This window comes from Sipha flava, unplaced genomic scaffold, assembly GCF_003268045.1.
Source record: "Sipha flava isolate LNK unplaced genomic scaffold, YSA_version1 195_pilon_pilon, whole genome shotgun sequence".
Lineage (NCBI taxonomy): Eukaryota > Metazoa > Arthropoda > Insecta > Hemiptera > Aphididae > Sipha > Sipha flava.
This window is the reverse complement of record NW_020272762.1, coordinates 483289-494527: the sequence shown is the minus strand read 5'-3', so window position 1 is coordinate 494527 and position 11239 is coordinate 483289. Positions and strand designations below refer to the sequence as shown.

The following is an 11239-nucleotide window of genomic DNA, read 5'->3' as shown; positions in this document are numbered from 1 at the left end:
GGTAGGTGGGCGAGAGGAGGGGGGGGGGGCGGGGGGGGGGGGGCGTACTAACCGTGGGGGGGGGGGGGGGGGGGGGGGGGTTGAACCCCCAAAACCCCCCCTATATACGCCACTGTTAATACGTCGTATCATGTAATAATAATCACTTCATCGGTACGACTGACACAAAGAACACGACGCCGTGTATAAACAAATAATCTACGCAAATGTATATTTCTATTGTATTCTTCTGTCGAACACCCTTTACCTTATTATTATTTGTTTTTATTTTGTGGTATTTTTAGTATTACAATATAGCCCACGTGTTTATACATGTGATCTAATAAATTTCATTGTACTGGGATTTTTACGTAGAAAGAAAAATATTTAATTAATTAATTAATATGTGTACTCCTAATATCAATTGTCTCAATCCGTCACTGACTTTCATACTAATACTAAACAGATATGTATATTGCCGTGATTTCAGTAATATTTTTATCGGGTAAGATCAACTGCCAATACGGTTTTGACGCGTTTTATTTTTATTTTTCTACAGTCCAAAACAAAATAAGAATAGCACGTGACATTACATTATATTCTTTTGAGATTGCCGTCTGCCAAGGATGCAAATTATTTAGATTTCATTGTACTGGGATGCTATCCGCGGGCCATAAAAAAATGCATTCTAAATTTTTTTTTACGTAAATGCAAAATATTACAGTTATACAAATAAGTGCTTTAATATAGAAGACTTTCTCGGGCCAGATATTAAATGATGGCGGGCCGGAGTTAGCCCGCGGGCCTTAGTTTGGCCACCACTGGTTTAAATCATACCTAAGATATAAAAAAATTAATAATATAACACGAATACATACATGTAATGCTTTATTTGCATTATACAGTATTTTAACTATAAAAATTATATTTAGATATTGTAATATTATAAAATGAATTTCAAAAAAGTATTGAACTTTTGTTACATAATTATGTAATTTGAATATTAAATTTAGAATAAACATACGGTTTTAAACGATAAAAATAATTAAAAATGATTAAATCAAAAAAAAAAATTATACAATAATAATAACAATTTATAATAATTTTTATTATTACTTAAATATTCTTAATAATATACATTATTTATTAATAATACATAAGTTTCTAATTAGAAAAATAGCTGATTTATTGTTTAAATAAATATAATACTCATTCTATTTTAGTAGTTCAAAGTTTTATAAAAATTATAAATAGCTGATAAATATTATACAGAGATTAATAAATTAAAAGTTATTTTATACTACATAGTTTGTAAAAAATTGGGTTTCATACTTACGTAGTCTCTTTTAGTTTCTTTACACACATTTATATATAATTAAAATTATTATTAGTTATCGCCACAAATATTTATTTGTACATTTGGTATACTGTGTTTATAAAAATACTAGCTTATAAATAAATACAAATTATCTATACTTCTATAGTTCAATTATATTTGATTAAAAAAATAATTATTGTATGAAAATTGTTTTAAAATAAAATGTATTTTCACATTTAATTCAAATAATTATGACAGTAAATAATAATAAAAAAAATTAATTAGTAAGTTGTTTTTATGCATGTGATTATTTTTTATTTTTAAATATATAAGTATAACATACATGTTAATAATTCCAATAATAAAATTAATAATAAGTAATATTGACAATAATATAACAAAAAAAATCACGTATACAGATAGAACACTCAAATAGGAAAAAATATAATGGACGGATTTACATGAGAATTATTCTCATTTGAAAAAATGTATTTCATATGAATGAAAAAATAATAATCAATTTTACACATCATTAATTATGAAAACAAATAAGTTTCTATCAATATTTTTCCTTTGGTTGTGGAATACAAGTATATAAAATATACTATAAATTTTAATGCATACAAGTCATAAATAGTATGTTTAAATACTAAAAGACAAGTTTAATTTACATGTCCCTATTGATAAATTATTTATTTATAATAAATTAAAAAATGGTCTATATAAGTACTTTTGGAATTTATTATTTGGAATATTCAGTCTACATTAAATATTTATTAAACAAAAATTGGAATGATAGGATTAAAACTGTACTGTATAAGATAAAAAATAATTTCTAATGATGGTAAGAATTATTTTTCCGAGATCAGAGGGAAAGAAATTAAATTGTCAAATTTTATTTCAAGTTTTTCGGTCAATATAAATTTACCATTTTATATAATGAAATGAGCATTTATAAGAAAAAAATATATTAAAAGTTTCACCATTTAATTGTCAGCACAATAGACATTTTAATATAAACAATAGTTTTAATTGTTTTTTAGAATTTAATGTTATAGACAATTTTAAGTTGTAGATTATATATGGCATATAATTGTATTATTATTTCACCCTGTAATATTATAGTATTGACGATTAGAGTTTAACTTTTTATAAACTACACATACTTAACTACAACGATAAACATTTTAAAACATGAAGTGGAAGACAAATGATCTGTATTAAAAATAAAACTACATATAGTTTTATTCTTTTGGAATGCTGATGGAATTCTTTTGGAGTTATCCTACCAACTAATAATAGCTACTCTATAAGCTGGATTTTTGAAGACACTTAGTTTGTAACTTAAAAATACAAAATGAGTAAATGTTATGTATTCTTCTCTTGTTCTATAGTACTAGTAGAATCATTGGCTACCTGTAAACTTAATCCTGCAGTTAAATCTACTACTTCATCTTGGTCATCTTCTTCGGAGGTATTAACTGTAGTAGCTGCACTGTGAGCCGATTGTTGTGATCCACTTGATAGCTGTGACGTTCTTGATAGCGACCCACGTCGTGGTGCTAACATTGTGGCTCGCTGATTAGCTGGCTTCACAGTAACAATTAGATTATGACTGTTGGCTACCATCATATCAGTGACCTAGAAATAATAATATATAAAATAATTGATAGTTGAGCTACTATATAATTTTCTTCAACTTGAATGTACCTGATCTAAAGTTTTTCCAACTACTTCAATACCATTTACTTCTAAAACTTCATCATTAACAGCTAATAGTCCAGTACTTTCAGCTAAACCACCAGGGACCAATCTGGATATGAAAATACCAGGAACCTTTTCTACACCAGAAGGACTAACTCGGACACTGGTACCATCTCTAATATAAAAACCTAATGGTCGTTCAGAACCATGTTTAAGAAGTCTAACTCGTCTACAGGTCTCTGGAACTACATCTACATCAATAATAGCAGATACCTAAAACATTTAAGAAATTAATTTAAAATATTTTAATCTGATAAAAGAAAGATTTTACTTGTCGAAAATCCTGAGGATTTGATATCCAAAGATGTTTTGCTTTACTAGGTGTACCACCCAAAATTGATGATATAATATTGCGAGGTCTATAGGTACCATAGCCATTTAATTCTTCAAGACTTTCACCTGAAATTATAAAAAAAAAAATCTATAAACACATTTTTTATAATACACATATTTCAATTATTAAACATTGCTAGATAGGATTAGGTTAGGTTAGGTTAGGTTAGAAAAATATCCATTGATAATACCCACTGAATACTTAAATTAGATCATCTATAAAATATGAGGTATACTTTATTTTTTCTTTTTGAATTGTTTTAGTTTAAAAAAAAAGTATAAAATTTAAAAATTCATGGGATAAAAATATTTGTCTATTACATTTTTACTGATAAGATTTTATTCATTATTATTTAAACATAATAAATAATAAATAATCAATGCAAGGAATTTTAAAAAGTGAGACAGTATAAGCATTATAAATACAGCGAAGAATCCAAATCTGTTTTCAAAATTGACAACGGAACATCCAACTGAACGTAGTAATTGATGTCATCGGCAATATTTTTCATAAAAAAAATATTTGTAATTTTGTTTCATTGTTGTCGTGATTAATATTTGACATGTGCATGCGTGTAGGTGAATTCACTTTAATAGCCTGACAATTTAATCGATATTCTTCCGGGAACTAATCATAAAATAATTATTATAGACGTCAGACTTTTAATGTAATTCTAATGAGTGATGGGCAGTGGCGGACGCAGGGAGAGGTTTTGGGGTTCAACCACCCCACCAAATGAATGGATGATTAATTTCAAACGTAGTTATCCTACCTTATGTAACTTAAAAAAAATGAATTGTTTGAAATACGATTAAAATATGCTAGAAAAAAAAATGTTTTGTTAAGATAAGTGAATTTGTAATTTTCCAAACGTTCTAAAAGGTATTGGTACTTAAAACTCAAATTTTTGAAATTCCATGATGGCAATATTTCGTAAAAATAATGTGTTTGTATGTCGCTTATTATCAGTAAATAAAAATAAGTAAATATACGTAATCAATATATTATTTACAATGATACATTATATGCAATATAATGATTGACGGTTTCCTTAAATGTTGTGTTGTATAGTCATGTGATAATAATCGATAATAGTCAATTATTTCAAAATAACGGTAATCAGGCCCGTATTTAGAGAGGGCACGGGTAGGCACATGTCCAGGGGCGGAAAAATATTTTAGTAAAATTAATTTTAAATATGATGTACCTAATGAAAAAAAATAAATAAAATCATAAAAAAAATAAAATAGTATGTTTTATAATGTTATAATTTGTTTAATTGTTTAATTAAAAAAAGTATTAAACGATTTTCATTTATAAGTTATATTTTAATATTAAAGAATCTCGATTATGGACGAAATAATAAGTGTTACCTATATTATTATTATTTTTTTTTATTTTATTTTTTTTTGAGGGGGGCATAAATAATATACCCGGGGGCGCCAAATTTTTAAATACAGGCCTGGCGGTAATTATGCTTATTTTTTCAAAACTCCCCCCCCCCCGAAATTTTTTTCTGCGTCCGCCCCTGATGATGGGCATAATCGAATAATTACGATAATCAAAATATTAGTAATCAAGACATTTTTATAATCCAGAAAAGTCTTGAAATAATCTAACTTACTCAATACTTCAAGCCAACATAATTTAATTGGATATAGGGTTAGTATTATAGTAATTTATTTAATCAGCTTGTAAAATATTAAGGAGGGGAATGGTAAAAAGAGATTATTATTAAAATAGAGTATTACGATAATACCAATATTTATTAATAAACAAACTGAAAGATATTCGTCTATGCAGGAAGGAATATTATTTATATAAGGTTATATACCAAACTAAACGCAATGGAATATTTACTTGTTTGCCAAACGAGTGAGGACAATAAATAAAATAAGGACACAAGCAGTTTGTGCCCATGATTATTTACCGTTCAAAAACATAACAATGTAAAAATGATCTTGAATTTATAAAATTCAACTAATTTATGCTTGCGTCCTTGTAAGATTGGTAAGAAAGAAGCAAACATTTGTGATGCAATACTGCTTTTTGACGTAATCGTTGCGAATTTGAGATATGACTCGCAATCAACACGGCTTATAAACGTATATTGTAGTCAGTGGTGTGCACAGAGTGGGATAATTGGGGTAAATCCCTCCCTAGGCTTTTTTTTTTTTAGTCTTAAACGTTTAAAAACGTATTTAAGAAATACGACGGAGCAGTCACGGTTAAATGGATTTCGTTAATGAACATATATCAAGACATTCCATTATCTACAAAAAAAGTTATTGATGAATTTAGTGTAAAAGCTAGAAGGATGAAGATCCGCCTTGATTGCATTTTTTTTTTTATATATATATAATAATAAAGAATAAAGATTGAAAATAATACATTTTTATGTATAACATTCCCCCCCCCCCCATACCAAATTCCTTCGTACGCCACTGATTGTAGTACCGAAAACCTAAGGACGATTCATCAATTGACACTGATATTTTGGATTAAACAAAAAATACACTGCACAAAATTAATGATTTAAGGAAACAAAACTCGTTTCCGTGGAAAATGTCCTTGAATTTGAACTGACAAATGTTGGTTTTTTCTTCAATCTGCTGTTCCACATCAATTAAAATTCTTTACCGCCAACCAAATAATTATAGTACATTGTTGTATCGTTGTCTTAAACGGGAAAAGTGAAATATAAATGTTTCTGACATTATACATAAAATAATGAAACAAACAAAAAACGATAATAATATTCTGGTTTGTCTCTAGTAATTTTTTCATTATTCATAATGATACATGTATTATATTGTATTATAAAAATTAAGATTACAAGAACAATCAAAATAACTGTTTGAATTCACTAGGAAAAAACAAACATATTTTTATAAATACGAGATACGTATGATCATACGTTAAATATTAGCTATCAGTTCCAAGTATTTTTAATGAACATAAGAGAAGAAATTGCCTAATAAATATGAATTTATACAAAACGCTAGATTTATAATATTGTTTAATATTCTGATGACACACTTTTTTGTTCAACAAGTATTTTTTTCAAAGTGATTAAAACCATAAAAGGAATACTACATGTTAGAGATGGTTATAACTTATAACTAGTATAATAAAATATCACAATTTAAAATGTAGAAAGTACTTAATTATGGTACACAAAAAAAAACTAATAGGTTTGATATCATCATATTAAATAAATAAATCAAAAACTTTTATTGCTATTATTTTTTATATTTGTTTATTAATTAATAATAATTGATATTCAAACATATTCATTTAATAAATTTAATCACAAAAAAAAAATTCTCACAAATTAAAATTTATTATGTATCTTATATGTTTATTAAATTTGTGATATTATGAAAACAATATTATTAGTAATAATTTATTACATTTATATTATTTTTAAGCATTTAAAAATAAAAACGTTTGTGATGTTTAGTGAAGTCTTGGTGTAATAAAATTAATCTTGAATTAACATTTTAAGTCTCAAAACTAATAAATTGCATAAGGTTGATTTTGGTAATAGTTTATTTTAAATTTAAACAATAAATTAATCTATAAACACACAAAATTCCATTTTCTTATTATTTATTATTATTTTGTGTAAAAAATGACATAATTTTTAACCAACTTACACAATATATTAGAGATTAGATTATATGAAATATGTTGTTTAACAGTCATTGTATTTGCTCTTATATACTGGAAATTGACAGGAATTCCGGCTTAATACCTGTCAGTTTAATTCAATGGTTTTCAGAACAATGAAATCACTTGCTCATGAATAATTATTTATCTTAAGACAATGGTGATTAGAGAGCAAGTGTATAGAGTACATGCGGGCATACCATTGAGCTGAAATTTTGCTGTAGTTGAAATATAATACTTCTGAGTATATAAAAGACAAACAATCCTAAGCACATATTAAAGTATGAAATGACTTAAGTTATTATTAAAAACTGAAATTAAAGAAAGAAATAGAGTTATTTTAGACATTTATCTATTATATTTTTTATAAAGCAATTAAAAAAAAAAATAAATAAATAGGAAACCGATAGATAAATTAAAATATAGAAATAAAAATGTTTATTTTAAATAATAAGCATATTTAGGAAAATATAATTATCATAATTGCAGAAAAAAATTAAAAATCTAATTTAAAGTTTGATTTCTAATTAAAAAATAATTAAATTATCTTGTTTACTAGATAGTTTAAGTTACCTAAGCTAAAAAGTATAAATATAATATAAAAATTCAAAATTATTGTTAATTGAAAAGTTTAATAATAATATCAATCATTAATACTAAGAATTCATAGAATTTAATTTTACTTCATATCATTTATAAAAATATCATTCTAAAACTTGTAAAGTCTGCATGGAATACATCAATTTTAATATAAAAAAAAAAAGTTGAATTATTACAAGTCATATATGTATTTAGAGTAAAAATGAATTAAAACTATACTAAAGTTTTCCTTATATGCTAATTAATTATAAACATATAAAAAAAACTTAATTTACAGTAATTAAATATTCGCGTGAATATTAATTTACAACCAACATATGAATAACATTGAATATCAATTATTTATAAATTTAAATAACTACAACTAATAAAATGTTTTTCAGATGTTAACGATCCAAAATAACACTAAATATTTTAACCAAGAAACTTAAAAATAGTACTAAAATAAACATTTTAGAAATTTTTAAAATGTTTATTTCTATATAATGCTATATAATAAAACGTGCATTTTTTAAGTCATGTTGGGCTATAAACCTTTTAAATTTTAAATTTTCAAAATTATGCTACAAAAAACTTTGTTATAAGTTAAAACCAATTGTATTTGGTCAATTTTAAATATATTCTTGAAATTTCAAAAAAAATGCGAACTAAAATATATCAAAATTTTCTATTCAATGTCTTACTACTTATTTCATAAATATATTTTAAATACTAATTATTTATTTTTAATCCACTAACCAAACTGAGCTGAAAATATATTTATTTGTTTTCATCAGATCAGATAAGGGTATAAAACATTTATTTTATTTACATAATATAAATAATAAAAATTACCTCTAATAATAAATACCTCTATATATTTTATACATGTAAATACAAAAAAAAAGTCATTTACTCGTAATATAAAAGTTGGATGGATAAAAGGATTTTGGTTCACGTTTGTCTCATACTTTAGAAAATAAATAACGTTCTTAAAATATGATTCAATTAAATATTTTAATAATCTACCAACCATAGTTTAAAAATTAAAAAATTCTATTATAAGATGACTAATGAATTAAATTGTTACCATAAAATAAATATTTTTAATGTAGGTAGCATAATGAAAAATATTTTATTTATACTATAAATAGGTAAAAATTAATTGTTTTCATTGATTGTACACATACATAATAACAAAACACAAAGCAATTCTTTTAAATGTTTGTAATAAGTTAAGAGATGATAAGCTAATCACTTAATTTTAAGCAAATTCTCAGAGCAAAAAAATTTTTTTACATATAGGTACATAGTATCCAATACATAGAACAAAAGTAGATAAAATATAATTGTAAAATAAATTTCAATTCAATATATTTTATGTAAAAATATAATAATAATAAGGGTCAATTTTTTTTTTTTTTAATTAACAAAATCTTACCTTTGCGCTGAATAATAATCCTAAGTAATGGTTTTGCTGTTAAAACTGCCCGTCCTAGATTATCATCGTTATTGATAGGTAAAAGATCTCCATCTTTTGGATCTGTATATGACAATACAAACGGTACTTCGATTAACTTGTGAAGCCGTTCTATCAGAATTCTAAAGTGTTCGTACGTGCCAACTTCCGTTTTGGGCAATGAAATACGACGGAACTCGGCGTCAAACTGTAAAAAGTTATACAATTATAACTCATGGACACACAAGATCAACGAACCACTAATTTCGAGTGTGGTACGTGTATATACGTACTTTGCTTTTGATCTCTAATTTTGCCATCGTCAGACGAGCTCGTTTGTTCCGAGTGTCAACTTCTTGGTGACGATGTCATAGCCGATTAGTCGGCCGTTGAAACAGAAATTCATCTACACACACATGTAAAGCGATGTCATTACTATCCACTTCGGATAGAAATGAAAAAAAAGATACCAAAATTCACTGACAGAGACACAAAAATTATTATGAGGCGTACTAGACGAAGAGATTAAAAAAAAAAAATCACTTAAAGTTAAAACGCTGTGACTATAGCAAGCAACACGGGGAAAAATGATAACAGCCGATCAGTGCGGTTATCGGAGAAAACGTGTAACTCCTACCAGTGCCACCGGTTATCACTTCGACGTACAGCAGTATCACTATTTTTCTGTGATATCACCGGACGGGTAACTGCCATAATAATTGTTATAGTGATGGGAACAATCGAGAGGTTAGTAATCGAGAAGATTTAACAATCGAGAGATTCACTCGAAAAAATCTCTCAGTACTTAGTTGATAGTAACTATTTACTGTTTACTGAATAAAAATTTAAATTTCTTGTAGATAGTACCTAGTGTAATATTATATTATGAAATCGCTCGTTCGTTTGAATAATAATTAAACTAATGAGTTCGTTGTATTTCTTATAATAAATACATTAACCATAATACATTTTAATTATATACAATATATTAATGAACCATAAAATTAAACATGTCGTATTTTTTAGGGAATATTTTAATTTATTATCAACTTCATATAAATAAAATAAAACTACATCCTTGTTTAAAATAATAAAAATTGATACTTATTAAATTACAGCTCAATATATAGTAAATAAAAAAAAAGTTTTAAAGTTAAAAAATGTTTAAATTACCGTTTAAAAATATTATTGTGACTAAAAATGGATAAAAACTGAAATAAAATATAATATCACAATATCATACCATTAAAATTTGTCAATTTTAAGCTACTACATTTGTAATATTTAATTTAATGAATGCATCTTTACAAGCAGTGATTAGAATTTTAATTGTTGGATTCAACGATAAAATACCTAATCAAATTTTTAAACTTTAAAATATGTTTTAAAATTTTTTAAAGTTATAATACATAACTTTAAATAATCAAAACTGGGTGTTGAGAGTTAGAATGCCCACATCTAATTATTATTTCTAGTATGGCAATAATAAATTAGTACCATTCTATTCGCTCATAAACGTGTTTCGAATGTTTAGAAAGGAAGCAAAGACACAGAACAAAACACAAATATCAAAATGTTTTACAATTTTTCATTTTTATTTTTGTCATAATTCGATTACAAATATTTCGGGTATGATGAACGATGAATATGAACAAAAAGTAATCTAGTACTATCTATTAGTTAAATGTTATATTATCTTAGACCTTATCTAACCTAACTAGCATTTTTCGCTCGATTACTTCAACTGATATAGGATTTTGTTACCGAGAAAATAACTCGGAACCAAATGAGTGTATGAATAATCGAGCATTTTTCACTCGATAATTTCAACCGATTTTGATACCGAGAGAATCACTCGATGATTTCCAAAATAATCGAGAACAATCGATTACATCGAACAATCGAGTATTTAGAGTATTTTCTCTCGATTGTTCACATCATTAGTGATGGGTATAATCATAGGCGCAATTTGGTGGGGGTTTGGGTGTGCTTAGCATCCCCATTTTCGAAATTAGCACCTCCAAATGTATTTATGTTAATTTACATTTAAATACTAATTACTCATTATGTATTGAAAAACAATAGTTTTTGAGTTTTTTTTATAAATATATAAATGTTTATACAAACGAAAAAA

The 11239-nt window shown here is 25.7% G+C and overlaps 1 protein-coding gene across 1 annotated transcript; it reads right to left on the bottom strand.

Annotated features, from left to right (window-relative positions):
• Positions 1–2258: 2258 nt before the first annotated feature.
• Positions 2259–9691, bottom strand: LOC112681724 (partitioning defective protein 6). The gene is made up of 5 exons (XM_025552024.1): positions 9399–9691; positions 9088–9313; positions 3333–3460; positions 3008–3274; positions 2259–2938 (listed from the first exon to the last, which is right to left on the bottom strand). Exons 1-5 carry the CDS (start codon positions 9423–9425, stop codon positions 2666–2668), a joined length of 921 nt encoding a protein of 306 aa, XP_025407809.1. The 5' UTR covers positions 9426–9691; the 3' UTR covers positions 2259–2665.
• Positions 9692–11239: the final 1548 nt, after the last annotated feature.